We start from the raw sequence: 17,433 nt of genomic DNA, 5'->3' as shown, positions 1-17,433 counted from the left end.
TTTTTTTTTTAAATGGCTTTTAAAATCCAGATTATTTCACAGATATTTTAGAACATGGTACAAAAGACGAAGCTGTAACCTAAAAGGGATTGAACAGAAACAAGCAACCAAGAAAGTGTTCTCTTAAAATGAGCTGTTTCCACTGCAGAACTGTATTCGCTGCCCCCTTCCATGCGGACAAGTAGGGCAGTGTGTCACGGTGTCAGTGACACTAATTCATTGTGATTTGAGTTTGGCACGTGTGTTACTTTTTCAGGCTATTTATGCAAGTGTTCTCCCGGGGGAGCTGATGAGAGGTTACATGTCCCAGTTTCCCGTCTTTCCCAGCTGGCTGGGGAAATTTTCGTCCGCAGGCAAACATGATCGTATCATTCAAGAACTGGCAATGCACATGAGTCTCAGGTAGTACTGGCGTTCCTCTTCTGATGTATATTGACACGGGGATTTATTTCTCATGTAGTTCATTACCTACCATTAATTCCTTGCTGTGCTTGGTACAAATTTAAGCATATATTCTGTGAATAGCCTCGTATGTTGTTGGTGATGCCTTCTCAGCACTTAATCTGGACAACACTCGGACTGCAAACACTTTTAGTATAGCCAGCAGTACTGTGACTCCCCCCCCCCCCCCCTCCCCGCCCCGAAGTTCTTGTTTCTCAGTTAGGGATGTGTTTTCCCCAGACTGTTTGGTGTTTGAATACCTCGCATCAGTTATCCTTAATGCAGTAGGGCAAAAAGAATGGCACGGTACAACTTGCAGTTAACTCTAAGGCAGCTGATGATCCATTTGCTGAGGGCCTGCCTACAGGTTGCTTGTGTTTAGAAGGGAGCGGTGGTGGTTGTACAGATTCACTTACTGCTTTCAATTTGACAAAGAACCCAGATGTGCAAGAGGACAGTAAACATGGAGTATTTGTCGTATTTGCGGGATGCGCTTGTCCGGCCCTTGAAAGACTTTGGAACGGATGGTGTACAAGAAGCTGTAACGTTCATGGACTCCTACTGCCTGATGAAAGATGACGTTGAAAATATCATGGAAATAAGCATGTGGGGAGGCAAACCCAGTCCTTTTTCAAAGCTGGATCCCAAGGTAAAATTGCTTAGTGAATTTTTTCCTTTACTTCCATATCTTTAAAAAGAAATCCTAGAATAACAGCCGTGGCATGGATGTGCTGCTGGAAGGCTGAAGTTGGTGCAGCTGCAAATGAATAATTTTTTTCACTGTAACTTAATTAATGGTAGTTTTTGCAAATCAGCTGTCAAACATACTACTGAAGGTGTTAGGGGTATGTCCTAAAAGACAGTCAGGCTGTGCTTCATTCAGCAGCCTTACACCTGTCGTTCCTGGTGTAAGGGATCAGTGGGAGGCGGCTGGGTCTGGGGCAAGCTTCTGAATTAAGAGGCTGGCTGGCAGCTTGCATCTCTCACAGTCCAGCTAGACTGAACTGCCACACCTGGGGGGACTCTGTGCAGTGCTCCTCCAGTATCCAGCTAGTCCGCTTCAGTGTCTGGGACCCTCATCTGCTGCAAGGTGAGCTTAAGCTCAAGTCCCTGCTACAAGCTCGGCAGGTGTGAGACCTGAACCATCATCTCCCCCATCCCAGGTCGAGCGCTCAGGGAAAGAGGAGAATCTTCTCTGCTGGTAACTAAGCCTATGCTGCTATGGGGCATTTACCCCTAGTCTGAATGCGCTGCTCCAGCGTGGCAGGTGTTGGGTGCTGCTGAGGGTGGCTTTGGTCTAAGTGACTTGGCTTAGGCGGCAGCAGAACAACAGTGCTGAAATTATTGGAGGCCTAAGTGAGAAACCTTGCCCATAAAATGAGCCTTCACCATACACCTCTTAGATGCTTTTTGTGTCCTTTTGAGATAGTGTCCTCTTCTACAAATCTTTTGTCACATCTTCCCAAAGGAAAGATGATGTGGAATCCGTAGTTGAGAGTTGGTTAGCTAACCATCTACAGCTCCTAAGCTGATGCTCAGTGTTTTCTTTCAACCTAACAGGTCAAAGCAGCTTTTACACGTGCCTACAACAAGGAGGCACATCTGACTCCATATTCGCTTAGTTCTGTCAAGACATCTAAAAGGCAGTCGGGATCTGCGGTGACCTTAGAACTGAACGAAGACCTGAATATGGAAGAGATCCAGTCTGATGAGGATGAGCAAGATACTGTTGAAAGTGATGCAATGATTAAGGTGACTTAGTTTCCTTAGTGTTAAACTACCACGCTAAACTCTTTCCTCTTAAGTTACCTTTCCTGGGACTTGTAACATCATATGAATTAAAAAACCAAAACAAAAAACCCAAACAAAAACCCCATAGTAGATATAAAATATATCATCTCTCAACTTTTAAATTCTTAACTAGTAATAGCATGAAAAAGTCTGAATTATTTCCATCCATTGTCTTCTGCTTGCACGTTGGACCAAAGTGAGACACAACTGTAAACTCACGAATACCGGATCCAATTCCAAAACTTAGTAATATTTTAGGTGTTGGTGCCATTGGTGAGGAGCAGCCACAGGCCTTTGCGTGTGGTTGTCAGAGACGGCAATTCCAGTAATGCCCTTTGTACATATTGCCAAATTGGGGAACTGTGGTCAGCCCTCAAGATTGAACGCTGTGCGGTCTGTATTCTCCATGGTATTTAAAAACTGGATACATGAAGGGGAGGGGAAGAGAAGAGATGGCTTTTTCTTTTAACACTGATTGTGTTTTGACTTATGCTTTTGTCAGGTTGCAGTCGGATTTTAAACTGTCTGTATATTCTGTTTGTAGCAAAAAAAGGCAAAGTCTTCCAAGCTGCCAAAAAGAGAGAAAAATGAAGAAACAACAAAAAAAGAAGGGAAAAGAAAAGAGAAAACAAGGCATTAAACAGAATAAAACCTTGCTCTGGATGCAGCTTTGCTTATCTAACTTCTGGCAGGAACATGAAACGGATCCGGTGATGGAGCTGGGAAGGCAGAACCAGTGCATTGATAAATGCTCCTCTTATAGAGGTGATGTAGCTGCTGTACTCTCTCACTATGCAGTGCTGTACTTACTCTTAACGTGCTACAACGTTACAAGCTATAACTACCCTTGTACAACAAACACCGGGGTGCATGAACATGCTGAAAATGTGACGCTTAGTTACCTGGCATTTATACTACGTCTTCCTAGGACTTCACTTTTGTGTTTTTTTTTTTTTTTTTTTTTTTTAATAAATCCCCTGATATTATGCAGTGAACTCTTGTAAATAGTACATGATGCAAAAAACCATCCCAAACCTGAATTGCGTATTTGTACATTATAGAAATTAAGCAGTGTATAAAATGACAATAAAATGTTTCACAGGAGTCTTTTAAAATTTTGGTTAAGTCCATGGCGTGTTCTGTCTCTCTCCCCCTTTTATTCCAAGGTTCTGGCTTTCCTGCATGTACAGGACGTGGTTATATTCTTTTCCTACAACTTCCCTTTCGCTCAGTTAAAGACACAGAAAAGCAGCGAGGGACTTAGTTCCAAAACTTGAGGAGCCTGTGCTCATGAGCTGTATATTTAATCAAAACCAGAAAGGAATACTTAAGGAGTAAGTAATGTGTAATAGAAAATAGCCATAAAAGTCTGAAAAGAGAACACTAGGTTTGGTGTTGGTTTTTTTTGGTTTTGGCTTTTTTTTTTTTTTTTGGCCACTCACATAACACAGAATGCCCCTTGGTTTGTCTTTGGTGCAGATACAATGCAGATTTTGCTTGGTAAGAATTTATCAATCAGTTTTATTACTATAATAAATCAAAGTACAAAATTTATCAAAAGCTAAATATTTACAGGCTGTCACAAAATAGAAATGACATGGTGGTTGTTATTAATCCTAGTGGGGAAAAGATGTGTAATGTAGTGATAGAGCTTTCCTTGCTGCTTGCCAGACAACACATGCAGTTCTGAAAATAAAGAGAGGCAGTTAGTCATATCCCAAGGTATAAAGACGGCGACAGCAAACTACAAGGCTTTCTCAGACCAAAAAAAAAAAAATTAACAAAAGGAAGATTATTGTGGTATATATAATTTTATATCATCGCTTGTACGTTACTGTGACCTGTAGGTCAAAGTTTTCACATAAGGTATTTGTACTTGTAAATCTGCCTTCAAATATCAAAATTACCAAGGAACTTTAACTCGTTTTCAGTTACCGTTCCTGTAACAAAACTGAAGTCTTGGATCTGAGTGCGTGGTATAGATAGAGCAGTGTCTCATTCTTTGAAATATGAGTATTTCAAGCCAATACTACCTTGCTGTTATCCTGTGATATATTCTGTTAAGCATAGAAGCTAAGATCATGTAACCTGCAGTTTAGATCTGCTGCTGCCAGTTAGCATCTCTCTCTCTTCCTACGCTTAAACACTCGTTGGTAAATCTGTAGAAGGATTTGATGATGCTGCGATCTTCAAACTGTTCTCTGTGCTACTAAAGCATAACTGGTGTTCGGGAATGTGTTCCAGACCAGAACATTGTGTGGAGGATAACGTGATCCTAGAGGTAAACTGTTGTAGAGTCTCACAACTGGAAGGATCTCACAGCCATGTTAATTGCAGTAGCAAAACCTATTGGTGTTCGCGTGCCTGAGGGCAAAGAGGTGATACAGCTGAGCCTCACACCCAGGCTGTCAGTTACGTTCTTGAACAGTGCATTTCCCCTGATGGGAAAAACTCCCGCTGTCCTCTAGAATGAGCCCTGTTAAGTAAAAAATACAGGCTCTCATACATACCTGGATTTATTGGTCCCCGTCTTCTGGTTTGAGGTACTGTGTGCAATCATTTATTTTCTTAAGGTGAACAATGTTAATCCTTTCAGAACACATGGGGCATATGTTTTCAGTCTGTAACATGCTGTTTTAAAAGAAGGGTGACTGGTCAAATGATAATTCTAACATTTTCAAAGGAACAGCTGGGCCTGAGGCAGAAAGCCTAGACCAACGTTCTGAGCTATGCTATGTCACAGGTACAGACCAGAGCAGCAGCTGCTTCTGTCTAGGCAGAGCAAAGGTTGGCTTGTTCGGTTTTAACATTTGAGAACTAACATCGCACCAGGAACACTGCTGCTGTTTGCATGGCCTTGAGGAAAATTTGGCAATTAAAACATACAAACGAGCTTGGGCTAGAACACGAAGTTCCTGCGGCTTCACAGTTCGTGACATCTGAACAGAGCTGACCAGTCCCAGCCTCACACAGATGATTACTGGGGACAAGAGATTATTGCTGCCTTAGTCTGTACCCAGTGCTCTCTGTGTGTGTGTGTGATTTGGTGACTGCTGCTGTGCCTCTGTTCCCCCTCTGCCCCCACATCAGGTCTCCTTCCTGGAAGGAGCTGAGACCTTACACAAGCCCCCTGTCCACCTCTGTTCTGTGCCTGTTGTTGGAGCCCTGCATCTCTGGCCGAGTTCTTTATCAGTTTTTGGTCCACCTTGAAGTGATGCTCTGTGAGTATGTCAGATGAAGCTACCAAGTAAGAGGGATTCCTCTTCTGCCTCCGCCCCCCTGCAGCTGTTACATATTTTTTAATACCAAATGAAACAGTTTGCTGCCAAAATACGAACAAACAGTGGAAGCCTGCAACAGAAAAAAAATATGAACTTACTTCTTGAATTCTGAATAGAGGGCAGGAAAGTCACAGTGTGGGCAGACCGTCCAGTCATCTCGTACCATGTGCCGACCCTGCACGCAAAAGCCACATGTAATTAAACGGCACATGCTGCCCCAGCACACCGAGCATTTAGTTTTGTACCTGTTATTGTGAAAAAGTCTCAGCAACTGAGTTCTAAAGATCTTGGGGAATTAAAAACCCCAAACCACAATAGTGTTACTATAGCTTGATTACTGTGTAAATTCTGTAACCAGAAAAGGAGCTCTCAATGAGATGCAGTGCTTTCATTATAATTTGCATTCCTCTTTTAAAAAAAGAAATCTAAGAATGTATTGAATTACAACTTTTAAAATTCTTTTAGTTTGGCAATTCTAGAATGTTGTCTGTAGATCTATGGCTAGAGATGTAAGTAAATCTACTGGGATTTTTGGTGTTGCATGATGTTCAAAAAATGCCCCCAAAGCCCCGTCACCTGAGGCCAGGAGGTAGCATTCACCGCTGTCAGGTTTGTGAGCATGCTGACTGCCTGGCACTCGCCTCTTGAAACAGAAATGACTTCCTCTGCCTTGGTGTGGTTTTACTAATTTGCTTTTGATAGAAAGAATTGATATGTACCTTTTCAATACTATAAAAATGCAACAGCACCTTCAACTATATTGAGAGATTTATGCTGTAATACAATATGCAACCATAGACTGTTTTGACACTGACTCTCCTGAGGTATTTAAAAGCCTTGGGTTTTTTTTCCTTAAGATAATACTTCTGAAATATACTGGTCATCTTTCTTACTCCGGTAAACCAATAGAGTAAAAAAATAGATAATTGCTATTACTGGTTTTTTGTGTAAGACTTAATTCTTTAGTTTTAATAAAGAATGTTAACTCCAACATTTGATTCCTGCTCAAGTAAATTCTGATTTTTCTGTAGTTCTAGCGTGACAAATCACTTGAACCTAATAAAATTAAAGTGTTAGTTTATACAGTAGCTAACGTCGGTATAAAGATTCTGTACTGATGCTGGTAACAGTGGGGTGCAGGGCTTTTCCACTGGGAAATGTACCCCATCCCTGCCTTTTCAGTACGCTCTAAGGATCCCGAAACAAAAAATGTTACAACTTCTCATTTCTCTAAGGATCAGTAATACAGGAAACGCTGAGGTCACTGGCTGAATCACTACTTAACCTTGGAAGTGCCTAAAAATTCTGTTACGTTCTGGGCATTCCCCAAACCAGATTTTTGAAGAGTGGGTTCTTTTTAATTTGAAGCCTTGGCAGCCTGGAGTTTAGCGGAGGGGAGCTGTGCCCTCCACAAGCTGCTGTACATGGAAGAAGAAAGGGGGACTTCCAGCTCTGCTGTTACTGCTCCGAGCACTGGAGCAGCCGAGCAAAGGGCTGGCTTGGGAAGGCCCCAGCACCAGCAGCACGATCCTGTCCGTGTTCTCCCAAGCGCACCAACCGCGCGTGTGCTGGGTGTTCAGGGGAGTCCTGGTGCACACCCTGCCTGCTCAGGAAGCTGAACTCTTCCAGAACCACTCTGTGATTTTACTGTCTTGTAAAGACAAGAAGAATGGTTTTTACTGTTTTGGTAACAGCTTGGAAAAACCCCCAACAAACCAACCCACAAGAACATCTAGCGTGAATCTACTAGCAAACCAAAGATGTTCAGATGAACTTATTTTTAGCAGGAAAGAAAAGCTTTGTGTTCATTCTCACACTGCAGAAAATGCCACCAACACTCACAGTTGCGATGCAGTACGGGAGATTGTTTTTACAGCCCGGACACAAAAGTTCGCACTCTGGGAGCTGGAATGCACAGTAGGGACAGGCTGTGGTTGGCTCCTCTGCCTCTGTTGTGTCTGGACGTCTAGAAGTAAGATAGACATGTGCATAAAAACCTCAAGTGCTTTGAACTTGACCAAAGATGTTTTACAATGACTCTGATACTTAGCAAGTGTTTTTCCTTGGAGTTATTGCATAGCTTCCAGTTTATGTTTTATATTCTACCAGATAATTCCTTTTAACTATCAATCAAGTTTCATCACAATTATGTAAACTCAGAAATAGGTTATTTTCCATCTAATTTGAAACAATACAACCTTTTTAAAGCTACAACAGATCATAATACTTTGAAATCTTTCAAAACTCATGGTCGTAAAGCTATGGTTTCTCTATGTCAGTGTTTTCCTGTGACAGGAGTGACCGCAAAGAATTGAAGTAACAAGACATAAAACTGGCATCCTGGTAGGCCTACACGGCTTGTAACTCTGCCTTTCCCAGGCTTGTTTTCATCCACATGTCTGTCAGAATGCTGGCCCTGATCCAGGCATCACAGCACCTGGGCTGGGGGGTGGGCAGGAGGAGACCTTTTTTCAGACTGCTGCTTCTGTGACCTTAACCTTCATTCTTCTATGGAACATTTACAGATTAAGAGCTTAGACTCCCTTTTAGCATATTTTCCAATGAAGAGGGTACATCTTTTCTAGTGTTCAACCTAGTAGCCTTGGGGACAATTAGACGGCTTTCTTAGTTACCTTGATACTTCATAGAAAGTATAATTTCTCATTTTATTAGCCGGGGCATGTATGCTTCCCTCGCAATGGCCCGTTCCTTTGTCTCCACTTAAGAAATCTGAGGTATGCATAAATGTGATAGATTAGGAACGCGTCAACATGGCTTTTAACACTGATATATTTTAGAAGCTTACTGGAATGTTCTAGAACTATTAACAAGCAGGGAATAGGGAAGAACTTTGCATTACTTTGGTTAAAAGATACTAAACAGACTAGGATAAACAGTTCTCGCAGTACACATCTGTGGTAACCTACTGCTGTGCTGCAGGTGCGTATAATATAAGTGAAAATAATGTGGTAACACGGGGGGGAGCCAAAGACAGGCCTACTGGAAAAAAGTTTCCACATATAAGATGATGGACTCTGAACTGTTGCTTAGGAGCAAGATCTCGCAATTACGATATATGCTATGAAAACATCAGCTCACTTTAAAAACAGTCAAAGCAAATCAAGTAGGCTGGAACAGAGACTCATTCTGCTACTACGTAAATCCATGGGTTGCCCACATCTTAAATACAGTGTGTAGTTTTGGGCCTGCCTCCTCCAAAAATGCTGTAAAAGAGTTGCAGAGAAAGGCCATAAGGACCAGTATCCATAAAAGACTAGCTATGTCAGCTGAGACACTTCAGGTCCTGAAAAGATATGACTGATAGAGGGGAAATGAAAAAAAAAATAGAGGTCTATAAAATCGTAAGTGACACAGAAAAGGCTAGATCTCTCCCAAGAGGAAAACTACAAGGCAACACACTAAACTAGCTAGGGACCGGCCTTGACACACTGGAACTTCCTGTCACAGGAGGCATCTGTTGCTAAAAATGTACATGGCTTCCAGCAGAGAGATTGGATAAGCTCGTGGAGAGCTTAGAGACGTAACAAATACCTAATACACCCATGTGGGCCCAGCAAGTCCCTGAGCCTCAAAATGGTAAGAGCCCAGTAGAGTAAGTAAGAAAAGCATTACATATGCTTGCCCTGCTCTTTCTTACACGCTCACCTACGCTTCCTCCTTTGGCAGAAAATACTGCCTAGGATCTGTCAAAACAGAACTTCAGGTAAGGAAGAAAATGTCAAGAATTCATCTATTTTGTTTGCCCTTCCATTCTTTTAGCCATTTACTCAGTAGTCTAAATCACAGAAGAGCGTACTGCTGATGCTGTAGTAGCTAACAGTTTGCATGTACATTCCTAACTAGAGAACAACTAAAGCTGCATGGCTGCACTTAGGTCTGTACGGACAAGACAGAAAATGTTACTGAAGGTTAGGAAGCATTTTACACGCACGTTGCATTTAAGGTTTATCGCATCCAAGGGAACAGAAGAGCCTTTAATTTTTAGAGAAGGGGGGAAATGGTTCTTAGCCTTCCAAATTTGAGACAGTGAAATAATATGAAAACAGGATCAAGCCCGTAGGCTTATGAGCAAAAATAACATTACAAATAAAGCCTTGATATTGTGTACATTTGAAAGTACAGATTAACATTGCTCACCTGACCATTGCTTCAATTTTCTTTTTGTATTTAAGATCTATTTTATTACGATACTCAGGTCTCATCAACATAGCAGCAAAACTGAAGGCTGAGTTCTTCAATCCTGCTCTATGACACTCAATCACAGCTGAAGTCAAAATTGGCACAATGTCTGTAAGAGAATGAAACAATGATGTCAAATATTTATTTACCAATATTAATGTTGAAAGCCTTTGAGCTAATACGGCTAAAAAGGTACTGATGAAAAAAGACAGTATTTTTCTTCTTCCTCATGGTACACAGTTGCACAATTTGTGCAATTCCTGTAACCATATACAAGAGAATCATGGTTTCGCCTCTCACTGCCTTCCATTTCTGAAGCTCAGCAGGGCAGCAGGAATGTTTTGATTATAACCATTTCTCCCAAATCTGGCCTGCACTATTTAAAGTCTACATTTTAGTCTACATTTTCCATGTACCCAAAAAGTATTTTCAAAAGAAGATTGATTAAAATTTTGTGCTAAAATCACAGAACCAATCGGTTCATTACATACGATCCTGAGACTTTGTGCGTGGTTCAGGCAGCTCAGTACTGCAGTTAGGGTGGGTGAGGACAGGTTAAACTGCTGGTGAGGAACCCGTCCTGTGGAGGATGGCAGAGCACACAGTGTATTTACACTTCGTCGTGTGCTCTACAGGATCATAGGAGGAGACTGTACCTTCTAATGCAATGATTAATGACTTGTCCTGCAGAGCAACAGCATGCTCTTCTATGCTGTCAGCACTTACGTGATGGGAACTTGCTGATGTTGTTGGCTACACGTATGAGCATACGTGCTCCCTTCATGTGATCACCACGTTTCACGTGAGTCTAGAATACAACAAACATATCGAATTAACTGCAGCCGTTAGAGAGTAATTCCTGCAGCCTGCTCTTGGTGTTCATCCTTCTGGGAACGGTGCACCCACGGCTCTTTCACGGAACTGAGCAGAGGTGTATCAGGCACTAGAGAAAGGACCAGAGACTTTATGGTGGCTCTTTCCCAGAACAGTCTTTCTGGCCTTTGGCCCACTATTGCCTGCTCTTGCCTCACCGCTGGAAGAGAGGGAGGCCGGCAGCTGGCTGTAGGCTGAACGGATATCCTGATGGGCCATGGGTTAAATACTAGAAATGATTTAAGCCCCCCTGCTTAATTTCATTTACAGGAAAGCAGCGATCTGCTTATGAATAACAATTAATAATAGTACTAGCAGCATAACATATTTGTAAGTATGAATGCAAAAGAAGTACAGGAAGCTAGATGTAGGTTTTTAATTATTTGGTATTTAAAAAAGAATGTGCTAATCAAAGAGGCAGAAACAGCGAAAATGTATGCATTATCCTTGTTAGCATGCACTTGGATTCTCTGACACAAATTACAGGACAAAGTAATTTATGTATACAGAGCATCCATATGCAGTTCAATAAATCAGAGACTGTGCAATTTATGCATAAATTCAGTTTCACAATTCATTACCTTCACTAAAATATAGCTGTGTAGAATCATAAGGTTTGTAGCCATCTCAGAAGGAATTTTAATCTTCTGGGTCTTTAACTCTGAATACATACTGAAAAGAACATCATGTGCATTTCGGTAGTTTCCTTAAAAACAAACAACACTGAACAGTAAATTTAATTTTTCATAACAATTTCTTTACTAATGACATATATGGAAGCTGAACAGGAAGTTATGTTGATTCTTAGAGCAAAACATTTGCATGACAATTTCTTTGCAAAGTCACAAGCAGTTGCTTGTCACAGTATCCCTAAACAATATCAGCCAGGGAGTTAAATAGGAAAAAAACTTACACTTGGAGAAGTCATCTAAACAGTAGCAAAAGACATATGTGGATGACACTTTCATATAATGAAACTAAAAATGGCAGATGCTGTATCCAATACATTGCTTCCACAATAAAGAGGAGAAAAGGTATTTTTAGAGCATTTAGAGATGTTACCTCTTTTTGTTCTTCAATGTCAGATATTCAAAAGCTGTTGTTTAAATGTTAATTTAACATACTTTTACTTTATCATTTGCTTTGGCAACTCCTTGCCTCTGCAACCAAGCAAACCCAAAACCTTTCAGAGAGATAACTGAAATTCAGATGTTAATTCACTAGATTATACTGCTTCAAGGTTACTATCAAGGATTGGCCAGAAACGACAGGATTTCATTAAATTATCAACACAGCTGAAAACAACCAGTGCTTAGTATGGTTAGCCTACTCTTAGCTAGTTGTTCATTCTTGCTTTGTTTTGCAGGTTTTTTTTTTCATTATTAGAGTATAAGGAAGTCATATTCTTTGCAGTTGGAGGCATTTAAAGGAACTTTCAGATTCAGTTAGTTCAGCAAACTTTTTTCCTCCATCTCTCTATTTCTCTATCAGCAAACATTTTTACTCTATAGAGCAATTTGTTAGGTGTTGTTACACGCTACAACTGAATCAACCCGTGGAATTTGTGTGAGGCAGCTAAATATCACTCCAGAATTAGTTGCTGGAAAACAACATTAATTTTTCATGCTGTGTTACTGACTCCCAGTATAATAGGATCAGTCTTAAAATCATGTGATTACATAAAAACAACTTAAAGGAAAACTGCACATAAAAGGGCATACTCTAAGGAAAATAACAAACAGTTTGACTTTTAAGGAAAGAATAAACTACATTGGTGTAAACTTCAGAATCAGACTCACTGAAGTCTCCTGTAGGAAGAGGGGGGCAATCTAAAACTGTGCCTTTGTGGAGGAAACAGTTACTGCAAGATTGGTGATTTTAATGAGAAAGATATTGTCCTTATTATTACACTGTTGCAGAACACATCTATACTATTAGGGAATATGAAACACAGTATGGGATACTGCATTTTAGATATAAGTTTTCAGATTCAGAGAAGCTAGTAAATATTTAAACCCTTGAGCCCTTACATTTCCTGCTTACATAATTAGGACAAATGCATTATTCACTGCTATGGTGAATGGGGAGATCGTGCTTGCCAAGGGTTTAAGAGATTTTCCATTCCTTAGGCCAATGCTGAGGAGCAGTCCATAAATGTTAATTTGCCTGGGCTGTTCCTGAGGCTGCTGTTTTTCCTTTATAGATATTTTTCTGAACTTACTTGAAATGAAAAGCAAGCAGCGTTATGGTAGGGCTGTTGTCATGGCTACAGAGGAGCGGGAATAATGGAGGCGATAGCTATTTTGCTTCTAGCCCTGTCCCTTCTTAATACTTTTTTCTATTTCTAATTTCAGCTACCTATTACAGGGGAAAACAAGGCTTAAGTAAGCAGGTGTCTGATCCTTCAACAGAAATCATCTCCTGTGCACATCTCCCGCTGAAACAAATCATGTGCAAAGACTACAGGATCAGTATCCAAGTCAGAAACCGCATGTAGAAACTGCAATTCTAAGATCTCTGATATACAGAAAAGCAAAGCTGCAGGCAATCTTAATCACTATGTTTACTTGAACGTAATAAGGAATGCAAGTATTTTCCACAATTTTCTTTCTTCCAATATTTAATATACAGGCATGAGTCCCAACCTTTTCAGAAAGGCTACTTCAAATTCAAAATTAAACTGGAATATAATTAAAAGCACTGATACATGTCTTTTCTAAGTATAAACCTATATAAATAATGGTATGCTAGGTACTGCAAGAACGTAGTGTCAGAGATGCTGTCATATCAGAGAAAACAGACTTACCCGAACACTGCTCCTCCCTGGCAATTATTATAGCAGTTCTGGCAGCTTCTCTGTACTGCTTTAGTGCCATGTATAAGCGGAACAGGTACTTGGCATCCTTAATTAAATCATACAAAAGTAATTAATACTAACTGAATACATACTTCTCTATTCCCTTTCTTTACTTGCCCATCCCACCACCACATTCTTCAAGGAAAGTGGACAAACTGGCTTGTTTCGTGAAGAGCTCTTCGTATCAACATGCTTTAGCTATGCTACATCCCCCGTAAGTTTTGGCCATTAGGACAGTCAGGTAAACAGCCACGCTGAGGACCCTGACTGAGTTGTGGCAGCTAGTTGCCAAGCCCTGTCAATATGGATGCGGAAAGCCGCAGACCGTTAGACACATAGAGAGTTGTACAGGTGGAAACCCAACAACTTCAGACGTGTAGGCATTTATGGTGTCAAAAAAGAACAAAAGGACTCCTTTTAGAAATCAAAATCTTGCTAGAAATGCCTTATTTGTGTTACAGTTCTAGATGCAAACATTGCTTAGTGTGGATAACGATGACAAAATCTGGCCATTAAAGGGTGTATTGTTCTTGGACCTGATGGTAGACATCCAAGACAGCTAAAAGAATTGAAAATTAAGGGGGCAATCAGCTAACAAAATGCATAAGATTTTTGATTTGCTATACTACATACTGTTGATATACTACAGAATTCAAGAATGGCAAATGTAGCAAAGAGTTCACCCAAGAACTGGCAATCCAACAGCTTAATTCAACATCAAGAAAATTAGTGAAATGATTTTAAAACAAAACCTTAAAAAACAAGATGGCAGTATTGAAGAAAACAAACATGACTTCTGTTTTTTGAAGTGTACCCAAATTTCTAGCAGACTAGTTAAAAAATAAACAAGAGAAAAGAGAACTCGTCTTTCATAAGGATTTTGAGAAAATTCTCAAAAGAGGTCATTCCTAAAAATACAGCTAAAATACAAAATAAAATGACCTTGCTTATGATGAAAACTAAGTGAAAAAAAAAACCACGCTAGTGCCATTCATATCTTTAGCAGCGATTTCTAAAATGGGATCAATGAAAAGTAAAGTCTGTACATGACAATCTATCTTTTAACTAGTAAATCAAGATTAAATTAAGCTGAAATATTGTATATAGTGGTATGGTTCCAACTTAAATATAGACAAATCAGGAAAATCACTGGTAGCTTTGTAGACAGCTTAGTAAAAAAATCAAACCAACTAATTCTGGAATATTATTACCAAAAAACAAAGACTGACAATGTGTATTTTATGTTAAAATGGTATAAAAGTTTCTTTAAAAAGAATTGTATTAATCAATGTTGTGCTGTTCTCTGGAATACTGTGTGGTTTTTGTATGTAAGTCTCAAAAACATAGCAAAAAAAGGCAGAAATTAAAAGGAAGAGAAATATGAAAGATATAAAGACATTTCCTTATAAAGAAGATGACTGCAAAGATTAACTCCCTACTTTAGAGGCAAGAAAAAAACAGATGAAAAATCACAGAAATAAAAGCAAGAGAGAAAGACTGGCATACAGAAAGAAAAAAGGCAAGTCAAATTCTTCTTTTTAACTCGCAATATAATGAAAAACATTACGTGACCAAAAGTAATTACTTTTAAACTAATGATGGAACAGAATTTTAAGTAACACATGATCAGAAGATCGAACGCCATAAGAACCATAATTTAACAGTAATGAAATAGTTATCTGGATAATAAAGTAACCACAACTACTTATATTAGTGGATATGATTTATGCACTGTAAACTGCCTTAAAAAGGAAAACTGCTATTCCCAGAGTGGGATAAAACAAAAATTATTATGAATGGTATGTTATGATGTAATTCTTCCCAACTTCTGACACCTCCTAATGACCACAAATGATAGCAGAAGGCTGCACTTCTTCCCCATCCAGGCTGCTTCTCCCTTTTCTCCCTCAGGAGAAGGATCCTGTCCCAGCATGGACCAGTGGTCTTATATGGTATTTGCCATGTCCTTAATTATATTTTACTTAAATAATGTATTTAAATTACTTACATGGCAGCCATATGTAGAAAAAACATAAGAGTAGAAGGCATTTAAGAAAAACTAGTCTCATGTTTTACTTTCATATTCTTACCTTTAAAGTTAGCCATTTTACAAGCAAAAAATGAAGTAAGGAATTTTCAATTGACAAAATGTTTCCTAAGGTCTTTGGAAAAAATTACTATTGCAATCTAACTGATCTTGATAATAGATAGCCATGATTTTAATTTAGTTTTGCTTTTTAAAGCACATGTACTTAGAAAATATGCACACAGAAAACAACAGAACCTTGCTAGTTAACACTCCCTGAAAAATTACAAAAGAACACACATGACAAATTAAGAATCTTTATGTGTTAAAGTTAACAAATAAAATAGTTGACATAATAACACATTTAAGAAATAGTTTATAATTAGTCAGACAACATTGTAGCAAAATTCTGGTAAGCACAATAGTTTTTATAATATTGTACTTCATTAAAATCCCACATAATTGTTGGTTGCGAAAGATTTAAAGCAATCAGGTTGCCCTGAGCAATGATCTGGTTTGAAGATCAATGCTTGAAAGGATTAGCAAGTTTCTGCTGCATGGCTACTTTAAGTTCACTCTTACTTTAAGCTTTACAAAAATACCACCACATAAAAGCTGCTATTTTCTAAAAACAACCCCATTTGCTCAATAATTTCAAAAACACTGTCTCCACAGCATAAGGATAAAGATGAATTCTTTTTTAAGTAGATTTTTTAAAACAAATAGGTATGATTTTGATAAAGTAAAATTTTGTTACTCACTGAGACAGACTATGGCAGATTGGATTAAAGCATTCAGAAGAACAAGAGAGAGCTTTTAAACAAGGAAAAGAAACCTCTACATTGAAGTTCAAAACAATGTTAAATATGGCAATTACAGCATTCACAAAATTCCTAAGCATTTTCTAAAATCTTTAGAACCTCTTCACTATGGAGATCATACTGTAGCTCACTTCCCTTATCCAGTCCTATGCACTTCTTTCAACCAGATGGCTAGGCTGCCGCTCTTAGAAAAGAGACTGGATGCTACAGTTTCTGTCCACCCAAATTTCAGCATAAATATGAAATTACTTTTGCTTACACTGATGCTGCACAGATTTATCATCTAATGCCTCCAACAGCTTCATTCTTTTCTGGTCCCTTGCAGTTGAATTTTGTTTGTTTCATTATGTTTTGCTTCTCTCATAATTTTATGAGTGTTCACATTTCAAATTACAGGTGTACAGTTCTGGGCCCCACAATTTAAGAAGGATGTGAAGGTCCTTGAATGCATCCAGAGGAGGGCCACAAAGCTGGTGAAAGGGCTGGAAGGAATGGCCTATGAGGAGCGGCTGAGGACTCTGAGTTTGTCTAGTTTGGAGAAAAGGAGGCTGAGGGGCTACCTCATTGCTCTCTACAGCTTCCTGAGGAGGGGAAGCGGAGAGGGAGGTGCTGATCTCTTCTCCCTGCTATCCAGTGACAGGACATGTGGGAAGCTATCCTCCAAGCTGCACCAGGAGAGGTTTAGACTGGACATTACGAAGCATTTCTTTACCGAGGGTGATCAAACACTGGAACAGGCTTCCCGGAGAGGTGGTCAATGCTCCATGCCCGTCAGAATTTAAGAGGCATTTGGACAATGCCCTTAACAAAGTGCTTTAACTTTTGGTCAACCCTGAACTGGTCAGGCAGTTGGACTAGATGATGACTGTAGGTCCCTTCAAATTGAAATAATCTATTCTATTCTATAAAGAGAGAGTGGGGGTTTGGTTTTGTTTTTTTTTTTAAATTTTATAAAAGCCAGTTTGGCTTGGCCATCAACTGTCTAGTGTCTCTCAAAGTCTAAAATATCAAATCCTTAATCTCTAGGAACTATACAAAGAAAAAAGAGCCAGAATTTCTAATCTCACAACAGAATCATAAACCACAGCTCTAATATTAGCAATGAAATAAACTTACTGCACCAAGACCATCGTTACCAAACCT

At 39.5% G+C, this 17,433-nt stretch overlaps 2 protein-coding genes across 6 annotated transcripts in view; one reads left to right on the top strand and one right to left on the bottom strand.

Moving 5' to 3' along the window:
• The window catches only part of RFC1 (replication factor C subunit 1), a 43,869-nt gene extending 40,663 nt beyond the window's left edge, over positions 1–3,206 (top strand). For all 3 annotated transcript variants that reach the window (XM_087736300.1, XM_087736299.1, XM_087736298.1), the window contains 4 exons: positions 257–402; positions 877–1,090; positions 2,002–2,193; positions 2,777–3,206. In XM_087736300.1, the coding sequence (XP_087592426.1) occupies positions 257–402; positions 877–1,090; positions 2,002–2,193; positions 2,777–2,872 (648 nt within the window). In that variant the 3' untranslated portion in view covers positions 2,873–3,206. The remainder of the gene's footprint in view (positions 1–256; positions 403–876; positions 1,091–2,001; positions 2,194–2,776) is intronic.
• WDR19 (WD repeat domain 19) overlaps positions 3,176–17,433 on the bottom strand; it is a 49,475-nt gene continuing 35,217 nt past the window's right edge. For 2 of the 3 annotated variants that reach the window (XM_087736295.1, XM_087736297.1), the window contains 7 exons: positions 13,393–13,489; positions 11,168–11,292; positions 10,440–10,521; positions 9,672–9,822; positions 7,356–7,479; positions 5,612–5,688; positions 3,176–4,863 (listed from right to left, as the gene is read on the bottom strand). In XM_087736295.1, coding sequence (XP_087592421.1) covers positions 4,749–4,863; positions 5,612–5,688; positions 7,356–7,479; positions 9,672–9,822; positions 10,440–10,521; positions 11,168–11,292; positions 13,393–13,489 — 771 coding nt within the window. In that variant the 3' untranslated portion in view covers positions 3,176–4,748. The remainder of the gene's footprint in view (positions 4,864–5,611; positions 5,689–7,355; positions 7,480–9,671; positions 9,823–10,439; positions 10,522–11,167; positions 11,293–13,392; positions 13,490–17,433) is intronic. The other variant, XM_087736296.1, reaches the window with a different exon arrangement.

Source organism: Nipponia nippon, unplaced genomic scaffold, assembly GCF_047370975.1.
Source record: "Nipponia nippon isolate SJK-2023a ecotype South Korea unplaced genomic scaffold, ASM4737097v1 scaffold_6, whole genome shotgun sequence".
Classification (NCBI taxonomy): domain Eukaryota; kingdom Metazoa; phylum Chordata; class Aves; order Pelecaniformes; family Threskiornithidae; genus Nipponia; species Nipponia nippon.
Note: the sequence above shows the minus strand (reverse complement) of the source record. Positions and strands in the feature narration are given on the sequence as shown.